The 19,189-nt window shown below is 44.9% G+C and overlaps 2 protein-coding genes across 2 annotated transcripts in view; one reads left to right on the top strand and one right to left on the bottom strand.

The window, feature by feature from the left end:
* The window catches only part of LOC146202701 (uncharacterized), a 498,035-nt gene that overhangs the window by 176,057 nt on the left and 302,789 nt on the right, over nt 1–19,189 (top strand). Inside the window, exon 4 of the mRNA XM_084601880.1 lies at nt 9,276–9,403. Within this exon, the coding sequence (XP_084458006.1) occupies nt 9,276–9,403 (128 nt within the window). The remainder of the gene's footprint in view (nt 1–9,275; nt 9,404–19,189) is intronic.
* Nucleotides 5,419–6,311, bottom strand: LOC146202702 (uncharacterized). Its single transcript, XM_084584935.1, has one exon. It carries the CDS (start codon nt 6,304–6,306, stop codon nt 5,602–5,604), a length of 705 nt encoding a protein of 234 aa, XP_084441061.1. The 5' UTR covers nt 6,307–6,311; the 3' UTR covers nt 5,419–5,601.

The raw sequence follows: 19,189 nt of genomic DNA on the forward strand, positions 1-19,189 counted from the left end.
CCACTGTTTTATTATTTACGAGTGTTGTAATGGATGAAGACGTATATATATTTTTTTCGCTTGCGTTCATGTTATTTCCTAGTATACGCGCGTACGCGCGAAGTTTTAGTGTCTAATTCAATTAGGGACAACAAATCATAGTCAACCCTGAGTACAAAGTGTTTCCTCGAGAACGCTGTGCCAGTGGTATTTATTGAGAGGCGAGGGGGGGGGGGGGGGGGAGATTATGCGTGCGAGTGAGTGAGCGAGTGAGTGAGTGAGTGAGTGAGTGAGTGAGTGAGTGAGTGAGTGAGTGAGTGAGTGAGTGAGTGAGTGAGTGAGTGAGTGAGTGAGTGAGTGAGTGAGTGAGCCAGTGAGCGAGTGAGTGAGTGAGTGAGTGAGTGAGTGAGTGAGTGAGTGAGTGAGTGAGTGAGTGAGTGAGTGAGTGAGTGAGTGAGTGAGTGAGTGAGTGAGTGAGTGAGTGAGTGAGTGAGTGAGTGAGTAAATTCGCGCACTCTCGTTTGCGAATTAATTAACTGCAAAATAATTATTACAAAATAGTGCTGTTACCGAAGAATGCGTCCTTCCGCATTTTTATTTTTATCGCTTTAATTTATTGTTATCCTCTCATTTCCTAAACGAACTCTCTAGCAGTGTAACCTGCCTGGCTTAAATTGGCGCAGCGCTATCCTTTCACACCGCTGTCCTCAGATCGGTGTGCAAGGAAAGTGGTACCTTAATTCACTAACATTTTGCTTGCGGATGGGCAGTGATAGCAGCCGAACAGGGCGAAAGACTAAGCAACGTGCATGTCTCCTTCATTGTTCGACAGCGCGCCTCTTCGCGGCTGCAGTGCACCTGCATGTGCCAGCGACTCCCGGCCTAACCTCAATTGTTCGACGGCAGTGAGCGAGCCAGCCACTACCTCGTGCAAGTTATATGTACACTGGTAGCGAAGGCTGCATAGCGTATGGGGGTATACGTTCAAAACATGGCGGCTCATGGGCACTCCAGCGTCCCTTAAATATTGGGGGGCCAACCAAAGTTAGTGACGTTAAGTGACGTCAGGACTACGTATAACATTTCCGCGAATGATAAAGCGTCATTTTTCTTGGTGCACCCTGCCGTATTTTCGAGGCCGTCTTTTTGAAGGGCGTCTTTCAGCGCTCGCCAACCTTCGTCATTCTATTGGGCTCTAATCCTGTCGTTTGCATGCAGTTGCAAATCAAACTCAGCAGTTAGAATACTACAAAAAGGGGGCAAAGCAGCACGTCTTCCAAAAAGGCAGGCTCAGCCTATACTTGCACAGCATGACCTGTAAAGCGCTCGGGTAACCGACCGCTCAATTTGTAATAGAGTATCAAGCAAGTATAGCTCAAAAACATTCGTGCTTTCCTATACCAAGCCCAGAAATTACAGTGATAAAGCACATCCGCAAGATGTACAACAAAGCCAGCACTGACCAACATATATGTAAGGTATACTAATACGCACACGCAAGGCAGACTACACATGCAGACGGGAGCTCACGTGTGAAAATCCTGCGGGAAACATTGCAGTGTGACACCCTCAGTATATAATCCTCGCTGTTGCAGGGTACGACAGTCCTTTGCATGCCGCGAGCAGCACAAAGCGTTTTGAAAGAAACGAAAAGCGTGCCACAACGGTGCAACAAGACTTGGCGCTGGCCGCACGTAGAATGAGAAAACGGCTGACTTAAAAACTGCGAAGCATCCTATCTAATAGCAATGACTTAGAAGCAACTTGCATTCGAGACGGAAACTTCGCAACCGGAATATTTTTACACAAACTAGCTAACTTCGTTCCATTCCTGGGATCACCATCACCGACAGCGCGACGGCAGAGATAAGAAATTACTTCGTTGCCCCATTCGCAAGCACCCAGCAAGGCCTGTAAAGTCGCGCCAAGGCAGATGCACATGCACCATTAAAACGTGACGCAACAAGTGTGCTTCCAAATTAAAAAGAAAAAAAAGGATTTATTAAAATAGCTCACCTCTTTCATAAAACAAGATAAAATATATTTATTATTCTTGTGTTGGTGCATAGCCTTTTAATTTGTTGTTTCATGATTATTTTATTTCAGTGTTTGGCCCCCCCACCTGTGGTTGTGTTGCAGTGGCGCTAAACCGCTTTTAGGCCCAGCCTTCGCCACCAGTTCACTTCCACCATGCCTCGTACGCCGCCGCCACCATAGCCGCCGATGTGCGGCGCTTTGTCAGGCCGCTGGAGGCGCGAGGGAGGGGCTGCAATGCTGCGTAGCGTTTAGCTCCGTTGTCCATGAATCTGTCTCGGCAGCGGTGGTCGATGATGAGGCGAAAGGTGATCCGTCATCATGCGGCGCTTCCGGCGACCGCCCGACGGTTCCCTGCTCGCGCCGCCACCCACGGCACGCAATCACAGACGCCGAATGCGCGCTGGCCATTCTAGACGGCTCGGGCGCACGCCAACCCAGAATGGGCGCCCAAGGAACGTGAGTGCTGGTGGTGGAATCAAAGCACACGTCGGCGAGAAACGATTGATTCATGTCTACCTCGTCTCCAGTAGACGGTGCTTTGATTCCAGCAGGCAAACGCGGATACGGTGACTGCGGGTATTGAGGAAACAGTGAAAGCGACGAATAAACGCGCAGTACGTCGCTTACACTATTTATAGCGTTGAATAATTGACAGCCCCGTTTAGATGTTCCAATCGTAGCTTGCTCTTCCTCTGCCATCGCGACGAGCTTAAGGGGATTCAGTGGGATAGCAAGAAGCATTCGGCACGTGCTGTTGTTCAGAAAACAGACGAAAACGTGCTGAGAGCATGGTATGCGTCGAATGAAATGGAATGAGAAATAAGAACGCGGGAACAAGTAAGACCCCACTTTCGGATATTTAGCCTCTCTTCATGAAAGTACTGTTTCGTCCTTTCTTTGCCAACGAAAAGAAAGTGTGATAAAATCATACATAAAAATCGGCATAAGAAACAATCGTGTCGATGTAATTAACTTCGAACCAACCTCAGAAAACTCCTGTACATACATCCATTTGTACTTTCGAACTTGCCTGTCAAATGCTACTGCATAAATTTATTTAAGAGCATTAAAAAATAGCACTTATTTTATTTGAAATATGCGCTTACCTTTGTCTTCCATTAGCAGATATATTTTTTCTGTTCAATAGTCCTGAGTTCAGTCATCAGAAACTTCCGAATATAGACCACAAATATGTGGGACCATCGAGTCAGTAATTAACCCTTATAAAAAGGTAAATGGATCTTCGCTGACACGAAAAATGTTGCGATTATGATTAGTAGGATTTATAGTCAGCTCTATGTACAGTTGTCATTTACGTGGTATCAGTCTTGACATCGCCTATTGCAGCGATAGCATACTATGCACTGCTATTTTTGTAGACGAAATAATGTCGTATATATTTTTTAACGTAGGGATTGACAGAGACTAGTAGCTAGAATACTCACAAAAACAAAGTGTTTTGTTTATTTTGGCCAATGAGCGTAAGCCTCCTAGATCGGTATCATAAAATCCCTCTTTTACTTCGTTCGTCATGAGGAACTGACGAAACTCCTCTTTATCATGCATGCATGCTGCAGCATTCTGTAGTTTAGAGCATATTCCCGACTCAACATAGGCAGTAAACCTCTCACGCATTATGCCGACAGAATGTGCACTTCTGTCGTAAATGGTTGATGCTTCTAAATGATTTCCACGTGGGGAACGCGGAGGTTGCTCTGCATGGTTCATGGTTCTAAATGATTTCCACGTGGATAACGCGGAGATTGCTCTGCCGCTATGTTAGTGTTATAAAGGTGAAGCACGCTTCACAGGCGGTCAGATAACAGCGTTGGCAGCGTTTGTAGGTCAGCGTTTGGCAACAACAAAAATGAAAATGCCAAGAGGAAGAACTCGCTGCCATATTTTACGCAACGTGTGTATGCTATGGCAACAAAGGTAATAATAACCAAGCAATATAAGACATTAGAAGCTCAGAAACCCAAAACACAATAGAAAGACAAAAAAGCGGCACAAATTCTCTCGTCTTTTTTTTTTTTTTTTTTTTCCATGAAATGTTCCTAAGATATGCATGTTGAAAACCCAACCCGCTGGGTCGAATCCTGACCGTCGCGGCTGCATTTCGATGTCAGCGAAGTGTGGGAACTTGTATTTTGTGCGATCTGAATGCACTTTGGAGAAACTCGGGTAGCAAAAAAAAAGAAAAAAAAAAACGATCTGCAGGCGTGCGGTGCGGTGCGGTGCGGCGTCTCTTATAGCCTACGTGTAGTACTGGAAAGTTAACGCCCACTTACCGCACGACAGAGAGGTTATTTGAAGTATAAAAGGGAGCACGTAATCGCATGATTCCTGCCGTCTGTTCAAGGACTCGAGGGCGCGAAGGCTGCGATTCGCCGTAAAGTTTCGAGATATGTTTATTACATCCTAGCAGTCTGTTGGAAAACAGAAAGAGCATGTGTTCGCACAAAAGAGAGTTGTAACGGGAGGTTCGAAACTAGAAACATATAAGCAAAGAACAAAACAGTCTTCTGACAGTACTAGATTCATTTGCAACAACTCCAAGTACGTTCTAGAACTAGCATTACACTTTACTGGTGGAGAGCACTGAAACAATCATACGTGGTGGCCATTGTCCGCTGTACACATGGAGGGAAAGTTTCAGAACTTTGAGCACTTTGAGCATGGTAAAATTGTAGAGAAGCAAAAACTACAGTTGATTTGCATAATTTAAACATGCGAGGTATAACTTTTCATGCCTGCTATACTTTTCTGTGCATTTCTGCAAAGAGCGAGGAAGTGCGCTTGAAAGTCAACCGATATCAGGGCGCCGACCTAGGTTCGCAAGCTTTTCCTTGATGTGGTGAGGGACGCGGAGCTTAGGTCTTGGGAGCGCCGTGTGTAATAGTCTGCTGTCCTTGACGGCTGAGAGGTGACTGACGCGAGAGGAGAGAGGCCCAAGTTGAGGGCGACATGCGGCTGCTAAGTCGGAGTAAGGAGCGCTTTTACATATCTGCCTGATGATGGTCGCAACTGTGATTCGCGCCGCTCTCTCATTAGCCGCAGCTGCGCGGTCACTCTGCCTCCTCACGAAGTTCTCGAAGAGTGAGAGAGAGATAGGCTATGGACAGACATCGGCGAAATCGGGGATTGCGGTTAGTAGTGCTAAGCACTAAAATACAGATCGACTTGGAAAACAAAAAAAAAAAAAAACTGGCTTCCTATGGTCTGTTCCGTGTGCAACTGTACTTGAAACTAACCCTCATTGCTTTAAACTTTGCGTGCGGTGCAGGAAAAGAAGGACGGCTAAGATTAGCGGTGATTTATTTATTTATTTATTCAAATACCCTAAAGGCCCGGGCGGGCATTACATAGGGGGGGGGGGGGGGGGGGGGCGGAAAGTGGGACAACAGTACAAACAATGCATCCAAAATTGCGATAAGTATACAGTGGTTAACAATATAGCCAGGCGCAAAATGTTGAAAAGCTAATGCTTCAAACACTCAAATAAAGATACAGATGGCACCTAACATTCACGTTTTTCGAAGAGCAGCGCTTTAATACGAAAAAAAAAAGATGCAAAGATGAAGGTTACAGCTCGAAGTGATTTTTTAGTCCGGTTACAAACGTTTCATAATCACTGGAAGATGCAATGGTGGCAGGCAGCAGATTCCATTGACGGATGGCGAGGAGGAGAGGCGAGTGAAAGAACAGATTGGTTCGAGCAAAGATGGGTTGCACTTTCAGTTGGTGATCAATGCGTGGGAATACATGATGAGCCGGCGTGATATGATACAACGCAAAGGAAGAATTACTATAATATAATTTGAAGAAAAAGGACAGTAAGGAAAACATTCTCCGTCTTTCAAGAAGAGGTAAGTTGAGGGCTGTTTTTATTTCAGTTATACTTGCTGATCGCGAATAGTTTTTAGATATGAAACGGGCGGCTTTATTTTGCAGAGACTCCAATTTTGTTACTAGATATGCTTGATGAGGGTTCCAAATTAAAGAGGCGTACTCCAACTTAGAGCGCACTAATGTGGTGTATGCTAATAGCTTTGTGTCTGGATTAGCTAATCGCAGGTTGCGTCTGAGGAAGCCGAGTGTTTTGGAAGCCTTATTGATGACCGTATCTAAGTGACAGTTCCATGAAAGGTCTGATGCTAAATGTACACCTAAATACTTTATGATGGGTACCGATTCAATACGCACGTTGTTCAAAGTGTAATGGAATGGTTCGGTGTTAGATGTTGTGGTAAATCTGACAAGTTTTGTTTTTGAGGTGTTAATTTCCATTTGCCACTGTGTGCACCAATTGTTGTTCTTATCAATGTCTGATTGTAAATGAGTACAGTCTGAAAGATCAGTTATCTGTCTGTATACCACACAATCATCAGCAAATAATCTGACCGTGGAATTTAGGTTATTACTGATATCATTTATATAAACTAAGAACAAGATAGGTCCGAGTACAGACCCTTGCGGCACTCCAGATTTAACGGGGGAGTGGGAGGAAGAATGGCTGTTAACAAAGACTGATTGATAGCGATTAGCCAAAAAAACTCCTTATCCAACAAATAACCTTATAATTTATGTTTAAATTTTCAAGCTTCTTTATTAGACGTATGTGTGGGGCTTTGTCGAATGCTTTGGCGAAATCTATAAATACGGCGTCTATTTTAGAGTGCACATGAACAGCATGATGAAGGTCAGTAACCAATTCAAACAGTTGTGTTTCGCAAGACCTACCATGTAGGAAGCCGTGCTGAGTGGGAAAAAAGAAGTTATGCTTCACCAGATGACCCATTATGGCGGAGGAGATTATGTGTTCTAGCAATTTGCAGCTTATATTGGTTAAAGAAATTGGTCTGTAATTTGATGGCAGAGAGGCATCACCAGATTTGAAAATGGGTATGACACGCGCAATTTTCCAGTCGTATGGTACACAACCCGTATCAATGGATTGCTGAAAAATAGCAGCTAAGATGGAGCATATTGCAGGTTTCGCTATTTTTAGTAATTTAGGACATATGTTATCGAGGCCGGGTGCAGAGTTAGCAGGGAGGCGGTCTATGGCAGAGGATACACCTTCTGCTGTGACAGTTATGTCGGGCATGCTTTCGTGTAGCTCTGGAAATTGCAGGTCAGTAGGTAAAGGGCTCTCATCAGTGAAGACTGAGCAGAAAAATTGGTTGAATTCCTCTGCTACTTCAGGGGAGGTAAGGAGCTTTCCTTCTTTAGTTATTGACACTGAGGTGTTTGTACCATAGTTTGGATTAACAACGCGCCAAAATTTTTGAGGATTGTTCTTTAACAGACGTGAAATGTCACTGTTATAGAACTTGTTCTTTGCGATTTCGATTTCAGTTTGGCAGTATGGAAAAATAGAGTCGCTGTTTGTTAAGCTTCTCGATGTATGCTCTGTGGCTGACCTGGCGTTATGTGCGATGTTCGAATTTTATAGCCTTTCATTTTTTGTTTTTTTGTTTTGTTTAAGGCATCGAAAGGTGGGGAAAAGTTTTCTTTACTTTTGAACGAGTTCAATCATCGCAACGGCGTAACAACGACGATTTCTGAAGTGCGCAGCTTGGTGAAAGCACAGCTGGAAACCGAGCATGCATATTTCAACCCTTAATTAGTTACACAACACGAGCGAGAATTCGTTAGCTCCGGACTCAGTGTATTGGCACGCACCTTGCCTCGCAGCCCGTCACGCACAAATTCCCACTGTATCATAGTTACGAAGGGAGCCAACAGCCACTGACACACACACAAAAAAAAAACATTTTTTATTGATAAATATAGGTTAATAATTTAATAATGGAGATACTTGAATAGAATATAGAAGAAAAACAACCACTTGCCACCGGTAGAGTCCAAACCCCTTCGCTTCCGGTACTTTACCGACTGAGCCAGGGCGGCGGCTGTTCAGTCTTCTATGTTCCTAGGTGTTTATGTTGTGTGTAACCTATCCTAGAGAGCCCTCACCAGAGCAACCCTCGCCCATAGCGGCGGACGTGCAACTCTCTGCACTGCCGCCAACGTCACGTGGGGTACGATATTGACACGTGCATTAGAGGAACTGTTGCAATATAAGAGGGAGGGTGGGAGCTCTGCGGTAACCCTCTAACGCTACCATGGAATCAAAGCTGCCAGAAGAGAGGCCTTTGTTTGGCTATAGCAACTACTTTGAATCTAACATCAGCATGCTCACAACTGTGATCACGAAGAAAATGTTTATATTGGTTCAACGCGCTAACACATAGAACGGCAATAAACATGACACCACGGAGCGCGCGTTTATTGTCGTTCTATGTGTTAGTGCCTTGAACCACTATGAATAACCAACTAGGCCTAATTCTCGCAATTTTAGAAGAAAATGTTTGAAGCGTACTTAATCAGCGTCTTGTGCAAAGATTCACTGCTCTTTTTTTTTTCTTGTTTTCCCTTTCTGCCCTTTTTGTTTTTGCATTAACTTTGTAAAGACGCTGTTTGTCTCATTTTACCACTTTTTCGCGTGGTTACATGAATTTGTTTACATTTTCACCTACCATATAAAGCCGCGTCGCACGACCCATCTTAAGCATTTTTATACCCCTTAAACAGGTTTTGAAATATAATTTTTTCATCGATTTTTTTGTATTGTTAATTATTGTGCCGAAGAAAAAAAAGACAGAAAACAGGCTGACATAAAATACTGACTTGCTCTTCTTGACGTCAGCAAGATTTGATTTGAAATGTCTAATGTGTACGCCTCAAAACGTTTATTTTCAACTCCTCTACCATTACTTTTTTGTTGACGCTATTTTTCTCCGAAAAAAAAAAAAAAAGAACGATGGCCATGCACACAAACAGTTATTCTAACATTCCACTGGCTTCGCAAATCTCGTGAATTTTTCTGCTCTTGCCATCGCTGCACCTCTGCTGTTTTTTTTTTTTTTTTTGTTTTGTTTTTTTTTTTTTTTTTTTTTTTTCATGTCACGTGCTAACATAATATCACCTGTATCAAGCTTCAGCATTGATTTAAAGCAAACAGTACGTGCCTCTTTTCGAAAAACGCTTTTTTGGTGATATTGAAAAAAGCGCAGCCTAATGGCAATGTTCGCCACACAACTGAAGTGTTTGTTTCGATTCACTGAGCTTATGCAATTTTATGCATTTGTGTAAAAAAAACATTAATAAATGTCTATGCATGGGGCCTCATCATTGCTCTGAACGCACACTTAAAGAAACAGCATGAACAATCAGCGCTTCATTATTTCCAGAATGTTTCATCCTCTACCGAGCACACTACGCCGTCATCCAGAGCAGTGATTTGGACAAACAACAGCAGGAATGCCCGAAGCTCACTCTCCTCTTCGAGGCTCCGGAAGAAACGACACCCATCTTGCAGGTAAGACATAATCTCCATTATTCTGTTCTTCTATTCTTTATTTCTTGATTGTTAACGGGATTTGTAACAAAAACCCGCTAGACTAACAACCAAACGTAGACTGCTAAGGGAAAAAAGGTAGTTTACTGTGTTAGCAAATTTAGTGGCGTTGTGAGCTCAAGTGAAAGTGCAAAACGAAATTAATACGCCCCACATAATGTTCACATCCTTGTCTTTTTTATATAAAATCTCCTGGCCTCTACATTCCTACTGTTCGGGTAACTTCTGTTTGTGTCATGGACAAACAGAGGCAGAAATAGAAGCCTGTTTGTTTCTAGCACAGTATATCTACTCGTGTCGTCACCACTGCACAAGTCACAATTGTGGTTAGCCTCGTGATAATTCCACTGTTCATTACTTCATTACATTCTTACACTGGAAAGAGGTGGCTTGGCATAACGTGGTCGCAATGTAAGGTGGCCGCACAAATTTTCATCGAACATCGTTTTAAACGAGAAAAACGCAGAAAAAGCACCGGATGCTCTTCTGTTCTATGCATCAGCAATGCAAGTCGGACATTCAGTACGCGAGACGATTTCAGGTAGCAAGATAGCATGGTAGAATTTTTATGGTGAAAGCTAGCGATTCAGCTGACTAGACCATCTTGCTACTATCTGTCTGAATAGTGTTCATTTATCTCGCAGCATGTGCGCAGGAAGTGCTTGTGCTACGAAATGAAATTTTATTGCATGAGTGAGACTCAATCCACTGCTTAGAGAACCGATAAACCCGAATGCACTGCCTCGACCACTTGACCCAGGTGCTAACGTGTTGTGGCGGGAAATCGCACCTCACAGGCTGTTGGCGTGCAATTCCAGGCAGCACATATATATTTGTATCGGGCCGAGTGTCAAGCGTTGCTCTATTTCCTTGAATGTGGAGAGGAGCTTGTACACAAATGGTTGTGGCTTGGCAAGAACGTTAGTGATGAGGAGCTGGAGCAAAGTTCTGTACAAAACATTTAGGTGTTTTCCACTCATTCGCACATCAGGCCTTCGCTACATGTACAGTTTACAAAAGTACTTTATTTGCGAATTCATCTCAGGGTATCAAAACAATGCCATCAAAGTTGTTATCAAGTTAATATACATCCACATGATCGCATAGCCCGAGAGCTTTTCTGAATATTCGTATCTGTACAACTGGCTTGTATCCAGGCTTACAAACTAGACGAAGTGTCTTGGCCCGGTGAAAACAACTGCGAGCTGTTGACAGTCACGTGGTCTATTCCGCAGTAATAATTTAGTTCTCAACGTTAACTACTCGTAGTAAATATCGATTTCTTAACTTTATGAAATGCACCCCGCACCTCCACCAAAACTGTCACGAAGACAGGGATTTACATGAAAGGTAAGGAAGCGGAGACAGACTCAAGGACCGTTCTACCGCAAGTCCCAGCTAGAAGAAGGTGCACATGAGAGTCGCTAGCTTTTTCGTTTATCAGAAGCCACTTGAAGCCACCAGGTGGCATTATGTTTCAGGAATGTAGTGTCTATTCAGCAGTTGCACATGGTCTTGTAAAACAGCTGGCAGCAAAGTCACAAAGTCACGTCATGGCTACTGGCGCGTATCTCTCGCCCAAAGCTTCAGAGAGGAGCAAATTTCACAAATGAAATTTTCTTACTTCTGTCTGTCGTACTGAGACGTGGCTTGGGACGCTGAAGTGGTACCAGTGCCGCGGGGCAGCGGTTTCAATTAAGATAAAAAAAAATGTATTTTTGTTAATGGGACCTTAGTGTGAACATTTCAGGCTGCTCTTCTTCCAAACAGAAACGACACTTTATTCCTGAAGTCAGCAATTTAATTGTTAGCTAATTAATGTATACTAACTGACTAACATTGTAGAATGAAAAACTTACAGGATAGTTGCGCATATGTGACGCAAATATTTTAGCTCTAGCTGGGATGTGAGAGCAAGTAATTTTTATAGTTTACCTGCCTAAATAACTGCGCTGTCCTCCGATGCTCGAGTGCACGCGTCGCAGCACGCTTCGCTTTGTGCACAATGCCCTTCCTTATCATAAACATCAGCGCTGGCTCTCCCGTAAAATGACAAACATAGCGTGCTTCCAAACCGACGCCGATTGAGCTGCATAACGCGGTAATCTGAGGTGAAGCGTTAAAAACATTCTATTTGAAGAGATGATTTACTAATTGTGAAAATGGACCAAAAACACACGAGACAGCTAACATTTAGACACGCTATATGCGCAGATGCGTACAGAAAGTACTCGCAGCTCTTTCGGTGAGTGTGTGAACCTAGCAGTGTTTGTTTGTTTGTTTTTTGTTGTTTCAAATTAGATCCACGTCCATCAAGTGGCAATTTAGGAGAGCTTTGTGTCATGTAGCGAGCGGTGCAAGTATTACTTCGCGAAACAGCGCAGGGCTAGCACGTCGGCTGTAATTTTTGGGCAGACATGTTTTGCAGCACTTACAATATAAGTATTTTTTTTTTTTTCGCAAATTCAAACTCAGTTTGCAGCTTTGAAACAAATGTTACTTTCGCAACCATTCGGGTGTTTTTTATAAACGTCGCCACGTTCAGATTTTGCTATTTCCATCAGTTATGACACAACTGCCCAACCAACTTTTGCTGCTGAAGTGTGGCACAACTGTTAAGTTCGAACCGATTTCCACCACCAGGTATTGAGAAACTAGGCAAATGGTTTGGTCAACATCAGCATCCAAACTCCGAACTTGGTTCTTTTCGGTGTGAAGCTCCGAATATGGCTAGGTTTTCACAGCGAAAGCTCAACTTCTAAAGCGGTAATTCAAGCTCTGTTACTCGCTTATAATACTTAAAGTGATTATGAGGTGTAGTTGGCAGAAAAACAGTTCCAATGTTCATTGCGTTAACTCGGGGGCACTGCTGTGGTCCACCAATATAAGCAAGTAAATGGAAATAGAAGGGCTTAATAACAATGTTGTCCTGAAAACCTTCTTTTCTCGCGTCCCTAGATTGGCAGCGGATAATGAACTATTTAGAATGTGTAGGATATAGAATTTTTTTCTCTCTTTCGTGTAGAACTTTAAATTCGTGATTGCTAGAGAAATAGTAGGCACGAACAGGAGAAGACAACTAGCAATACCTTTTTCCTGTATTCGTCTGTCATTACGCCAGTAACAATAAATTCGGGAAGAAATAAATTAGCTGGTCGAGCTATTCAGAACAACTCATCAAGCCATTTTTAACTTCAGTGTGGCAGAATCGCACCCATGCTTTCTGGCAGCAAGACTAATGGTGATTTTATTACTGTCATCTTCCGGCTTCACAGCCTCCGCCGTCTCTAGATATCCTCCGCAGTCTATCACCGGTAACGCTGTAGAGAGCAAAACCGACTGAAATACAGACCTGCACAGAGAGCACTGCTCCAGTGCGGACCTTCTAGTTCGTAACCTTCGCCGCTAGGGAACGAACACTATGAGTAGCCTGGCGCTACTGTAAACCTGTTAATAAGAAGGGTCTATTAGTTCTGTCATTTTTCTTCGTCGTTATAGATTAATTATCTGTCCACGCTGTAATTCACAAGCAACTGTTATGCGTATGTGCAGCGAGTAACTGCAGTGCCGTCGCACAAAGCGGAATCGCGCTATGTCTTCTGGCGAGAAAAAAACATTATAAAAATAAACACTCTCCGCTAAAATACAAAAAGGCAAAATTTTCTAAGAATAACTCGGGCAAAGATATAATATATATTTTAAATTTGGGTACAGTTTTTTTATATTAATTTGTGATTTGATGATGATGAAAATGACAAACTAACAGGTCAACCGAGTGCCCTCAACGGCGAGAAAGGTAACGAAAGCTAGCGCACGAGGTCCCATAGGACCCTGTCTTCTGTGCAGGTCTGTATTTCAGTCGGTCTTGGTGGAGAGGATAAATAAAATAAATCAGCTCTTGAAGCCCTCCGAGCTGTGTGGTTCAGGCTTTTTCAGAAGGCTCTAACAAGTATTTGCCTCATTTTGATCCGTGAGTCAGCTCGTTTATTAGAAAATGCAAGAGGATAGATGTATGAATTTACATTGTATTACAGTTTTATGACTTAGTTTGGTTTTATTGCGAAAGAAATACTCCGCCAGCCAAAGCGAGACCTCGGGTGGCCGCAGCTATGCCGTGAAGAGCCGTAGCTGCGGCCACCGGAGGTCTCGCTTTGGCTGGTGGAGTAGAAGAGGCGTAGCTACGGTCTCCTCATACAAAAATCAGCCTATCATGACATTTCAATTGTCGTTACACCTATGCCACGGGCAGGAGCTGCCAAGCCGGGTCGCTCCTTTCATATGGGAGGGTGATATCAGAATCAGCCTGCCAGAACCGTTTGCATTCTCTTTACCCCTACGACACGCAGGCACGTCCATATGGCTTGGTTGAAGCGTGACTTGATATGTGGGCTGATAGGTTATGCTCTCGCGTCATACCCTTAAAGGATGCGCTTAAGTGTCCCCAATAATGTAGCAGCTTACACTGATAGGGCGTGATAGGGGAATAATGTAGCAGGCAAAAGAAGCTTCCGCCGTTGCTTTCGCAATTCAATTAAGATTAACCAGAGCTAAACCACAACTAATTTTTTCTCAGTATGACTCATTTTTAAACACGAACTCCTCATGTACTACAGGCGGTCAATAGTGTCAAGCAGTGATGTAAAACAACCATTTATCTCGCCATCCGTACTCATATTTCTGGGCTAAAAGAATGCACAAAATTAACATACGCGGGAGATAGCGCCTGTTCTTCAAGAACCTACATATACCTATATAGGCACCTCCGCCAACGCTTTTAATCTAATACCCGTGTTACACGGGCAGTTTCAACTGCCGTTCAGTTAAATCACAGTTCAGCGTTTTAACTGACGTTGAATTGAACGGCAGTCGACTGTAGTTACACGGAACATATCGCGAACCTCAGTTGACCCCCAGAATCACGTGATCTTCCACATGCAAGCAATCCTTACTAAAAGAGTGCTTTATTTTTCATATATAAATTACTTCGTACAACATTTGCACTCTTTATATTATTAAATTGCTCATTTAGCACGCGTTTTCTTTTTGAGTATGGAGCAAATCAACCCGACACAAAGCCAAGTCAATCCATTTAAGGCGCGTCTGGCTTCGCTGCTTAATCGTCGTTTTTTTGGTGCCGCTTCCCGCGTTTGTGTTTTGACACTCGTTTGAGAATTTAAAGTTACAGGCTGGGACTTGCGCTAGCTAGGGCAGCAACCTTTCATGTGATATTAGAACGCACAGCGGTTGGAAATGTCGCCGACTCGGTCAATGCGGCGCGTCCGCTGACAGCCACCTTGTCAGTTGACTGGTTCAACTGGGACCGCCGACCTCAGTTGAACTGAACTGCAGTTGAGATTTCAACTGCAGTTGGCGCTGCCGTGTAACATCGCTAACTGTCGTTCAGTTCAACTGACCGCCAACTGAACTGCCGTTGAAAACGCCCGTGGAACAAGGGTATAACTGGACACACATGCGTTACTTCGCACCTTGGGCTCACGACACCACGGAATACCCAGAGAATGAAGAAATGCCTTTTTGGTGCTTGCACTTCATGTTTCCAGCTGATATGAAGCTTGCGCGAAGTTTAGCTCGCTGTTTGCACGAATGTATTGTTGCAAAATCCTCTACATGTTTTCATTGCTCTTTTCGCTGTCTTTTATTCTTTGGCTTCCAAAATTCGAGTGTACGTAGATTTTCGTCGCGATGCAGAATTTCTTCGCCAAAAGCGCTACAGTTTTTCGTGGAGGGTTCTTCAGCACGCAGGAATATTTCGACGCACTGACACTCTTTACTGCGCGCTTTTTGTAAACTCTCCACTACGGCGTCTCCCACAGCCTGAGTAGTTTGGGGACGTTAAGCACTATATCCCCCCTACCCTCCCCCCCCCCTTCCCGCTACGCGCTTTCAATTCGACATCAGGTACTGTGTTGTTTAGGCGGCTCCTGAATGCACGTGTGACTGTGTACATAAAACAACAATGCGAAGCAGTACCCCCACGCCTATCGTTTTTAGCCCCTATTCAGCGATAAGAGGCCGTTACGACGCGCTATCATTCAGATACTAGTAGTGATTCCTTGCTATCAAACTGAGTTCTTACAGCTAGGACTGCCGCATCCCTCCTTACGGACCGCATATTAGACTCCCATCCTGCTTTGCGATGCTTTCTCACACCCGGACAAGTAAATATTGCCTCGTTAGAATTCGTACTATGTTTTCAATAACGGGCCCATCAGCGGGAGTGGAGCGATTCCCGCCACTTGTCAAAATGAGCTAGCTGCGAATAACGTTTCCGTAGCGCAAGCATCACACTGAAGTAAAGCACTAGGAACAGAAACGGCAGGAGGCGTGGGCACGTAAAAAGAAAAGCGGCACGAGCAAATCGACGTTTTGGAAGAAAAATGAGAGACAGTATTAGGACGGCTTGCGAGATTAAATTTCTGCCCTGTTTGCGAGAGCGGAATGTTAGGGGCCCCGAGTCGCCCGAGGTTCGCGTTGCCCGCCTCTCGTATTCCTTCTCCTCCCTGCCTGCGCGGCGCCCCCTGCAAGCGGGCGAGCATCTCTCTAGCTAAATCACGGCTCGAAGGCGTCAAATATTCCTCATCCCTTTCTTCTTGCGTTCCCTAGAATACGAAATCGCGCTTTCGAACAGCTGAGTGACGAGCCTTCCATAACAATTTTTCTACGTGTCTTCTCGGATTTCGAGTCATTACTCATTGGTGACATTATGCGAACATGTCCATTTTTTCCTTATGTACACGATGATCTACGGAGGCATAAATCGTACGAAATGAGATGAGGTTATTAAGTATCGCAAGCAAATGTAGTCGCTTCAATTAAAATGAAAATATTGATCGGGTGCATTTGACGCTTCGCCACACCTAATTTTCTTTGTTTTGTTGTCTTTTTTTAGTTTAAGCTGACCTGTTTAGACTTACATGGCATCACAGTGCACTGAGTCCAAATAATTTCATTGTAAATAAATGTTTTCTCATCCTCCTCTGGCAGAACATCGCCTAGTGGCTCGGCACTACGAGTACTCCACTGTGACAAAAAAAAAATTGTCTGCGCTAGCGGTTCGACACCTCGTGCATTCACTGTCTTGTGTTAAGAACATATGCAAAGTTCATTCTTATATGCGCCGCAGGGACCTCTAATCATCATCATCAGCCGGACTATACCCACTGCAGGATGAAGTCCTCTCCCATACTCCTCCAATTAACCTGGTCCTGTGCTAGCTGCATCCACTTTACCCCATCGAACTTCTTAACCTCATCCGTCCAGCTAGCTTTCTGCCGCCCCCTGCTAGGCTCTCCTTCCCTTGTAATCCAGTTTGTTACCCTAAGCGACCATCGGTTATCCTCTCTTCGCACTACATGTCCTGCCCATGCCCATTTCTTCTTCTTAATTCCCGCTAGAATGTCGGTAACTTGAGTTATTTCTCTGACCGACTCTGCACGCTTCTTATCTCTTAATGTTACCCCTACCGTTTTTCGTAGAAGTAGAACCCTCTCGGTTAGCCTCCACGTTCCAGCCCCATAAGTGAGTACAGGTAAAATGCAACTGTTGTATACTTTCCTCTTTAGCGATACTGGTAAGCTGCTAGTCATAATCTGCGAGTGCTTGCCAAATGCGCTCTATCCCAATTTTATTCTTTTTGTTATTTCCTTTTCATGGTCCGGATTTGCGGTTACTACCTGCCCTAAGTAGGCATATTCGCCTACTACTTCCAGAGCTTCGCTACCTAATGTAAACTGCTGTTCCTTCCCGAGGTTGTTGAGCATTACCTTAGTCTTCTGCATATTGATACTCAAGCCTACCTTTCCGCTTTTCCTGTCTATGTCTTCATTCATTCTTTGCATTTCATCCCCTGAGTTAGTATAGCAAGGCAATGTCATTAGCAAATCTCAAACTACTGAGGTATTCTCCATGTACCCTTATCCCTAATTGCTATCGTATATATATATATATATATATATATATATATATATATATATATATATATATATATATATATATATATATATTGACGCAGGGAAGATGACATCTGAGACGATCTGAGACGACAAGCGCGAGCCTGGAAAAGAAAGAAGCTTGAACGCAAGACTCGTTCTGGTCGACAATTCAAACGATCTATCGCTAGGCCCTCCTTGGCGTTCTACCGAGACGTGACACTGGTGGAGCGCGCTGGGGTATGCATAAGACTCCTTCCGGCAGTCCACAGCGGATCCTAAACATCGACACGCCTGTCCATCGTGCTAGCCGCCGCCTTCTAGGCCTAGCACCAGAGTACAGCCATCTGCCGAACGACTCCTCAAACGCTCAAGTTCCTCAGACCTCCCAAGCCATGGCACATCCCAACACTACGCCGGTGACTCTACAGAACACCAAGGTGCCAGAGTGCTTTCGCGGGGAAGCGTTTGAAAATGTGGAGGACTTTCTCGACCAGTTTGAGCGAGTGGCCAAAATCAACCAGTGGAGCGCACACCAGAAGCATTGTAATGTTTATTTTGCCCTTCAGGATAATGCTAGAACGTGGTTTGAAAACCACGAGGCCAGCTTATCCACATGGAATGACTTCCGCTGCCAGCTGGTCGACCCTTTCGCGAGAACTGACCGACGAGACAATGCGCTGCGCCTGCTTGAAGTGCGCATCCAGAAGCCGAATGAGAGCGTGGCTACGTTTGCGGAAGACATGGCTCGCCTTTTTCGCCGTGCCGACACTGGTATGAGTGAGCCAAGGAAGCTACGGCATCTCATGCATGGTGTCAAAGAACAGGTGTCTGCCGGCTTGGTACGCAACCCACCTAAAACTGTGAGAGAGTTCGTTAAGGACGCTACGGCTATAGAGCGAGCCCTACAAGACCGGTGCCACCAGTACAACCGACCCGTTAACTGTGCTTCGACGACTGCGGCGGCGCTGAATACAAGCGATAGGACCACTCTTCGAGACCTCATTAGAGGAATTATCCTTGAGGAGCTCCAGCGAATTACAGCTACGAAGGCTCAGTCATCACAGGCCCTCGTGGAAGCCGTCAAGAATGAAATTCGGTATGCTTATCACCGTCTGCACCATGTAACCAGTCTCACCCCGTTGACAACGCGGCAGATATTTCGGAGCCATACCACGCTCCACAACCGGTCAGCTTCACGGCCGACGTTCCTGAACCTTACCACGAGCCGCAGAGCTATGCCGCAGTCCTTCATCGCCCGCCTCCAGACTACGCCCCACCGAGCTCATCTAGCCGTCAGGAGACGCGAATCTTCCATGGACCTCAGTGGGCGCCTTCCAGGCGCGTTCAGCCACGCCGAACTGACAGGTGGCGCAGTTATGGTAGCCGACCACTCTGTTTCTACTGCGGACAACCTGACCACGTGTATCGGTACTGCCGCTACCGCGAAGAGGGGCAAGCCTTTCCGCCTGCTTCTGCTCGCCAACACTTCAACACCGACTCTGCCCAAATCGAGGACGACCCTCCGGTCAGCAGGCAAACCAAATCCCCGGGCTTCCGCCGCCGCTCCTCCCCATCACCACAGCGCTATCCTTCGCCGATGCGTTGTAGCATTGCTGACGTTAACGGACAGCGGTCCCCGAGCCCTCACCGGGGAAACTAACAGCCGCAACCTCGCGAGGGGAGGTTGCAACCAGTCGAAAAGTGCCAAACCCCTCACCACCGCCGCGACCGCCAACAACCTGTGCTTCTGACGCCGCTGTTAACATTAACATTGACATTTCCGCACTACCGCCGA

This window comes from Amblyomma maculatum, chromosome 1, assembly GCF_055883805.1.
Source record: "Amblyomma maculatum isolate TAMU_Amacu chromosome 1, ASM5588380v1, whole genome shotgun sequence".
NCBI lineage: Eukaryota > Metazoa > Arthropoda > Arachnida > Ixodida > Ixodidae > Amblyomma > Amblyomma maculatum.

Coding starts and splice junctions, on each gene's coding strand:
- LOC146202702 (XM_084584935.1), bottom strand. CDS start 6,306: ATGGAAATTAACACCTCAAAAACAAAACTTGTCAGATTTACCACAACA.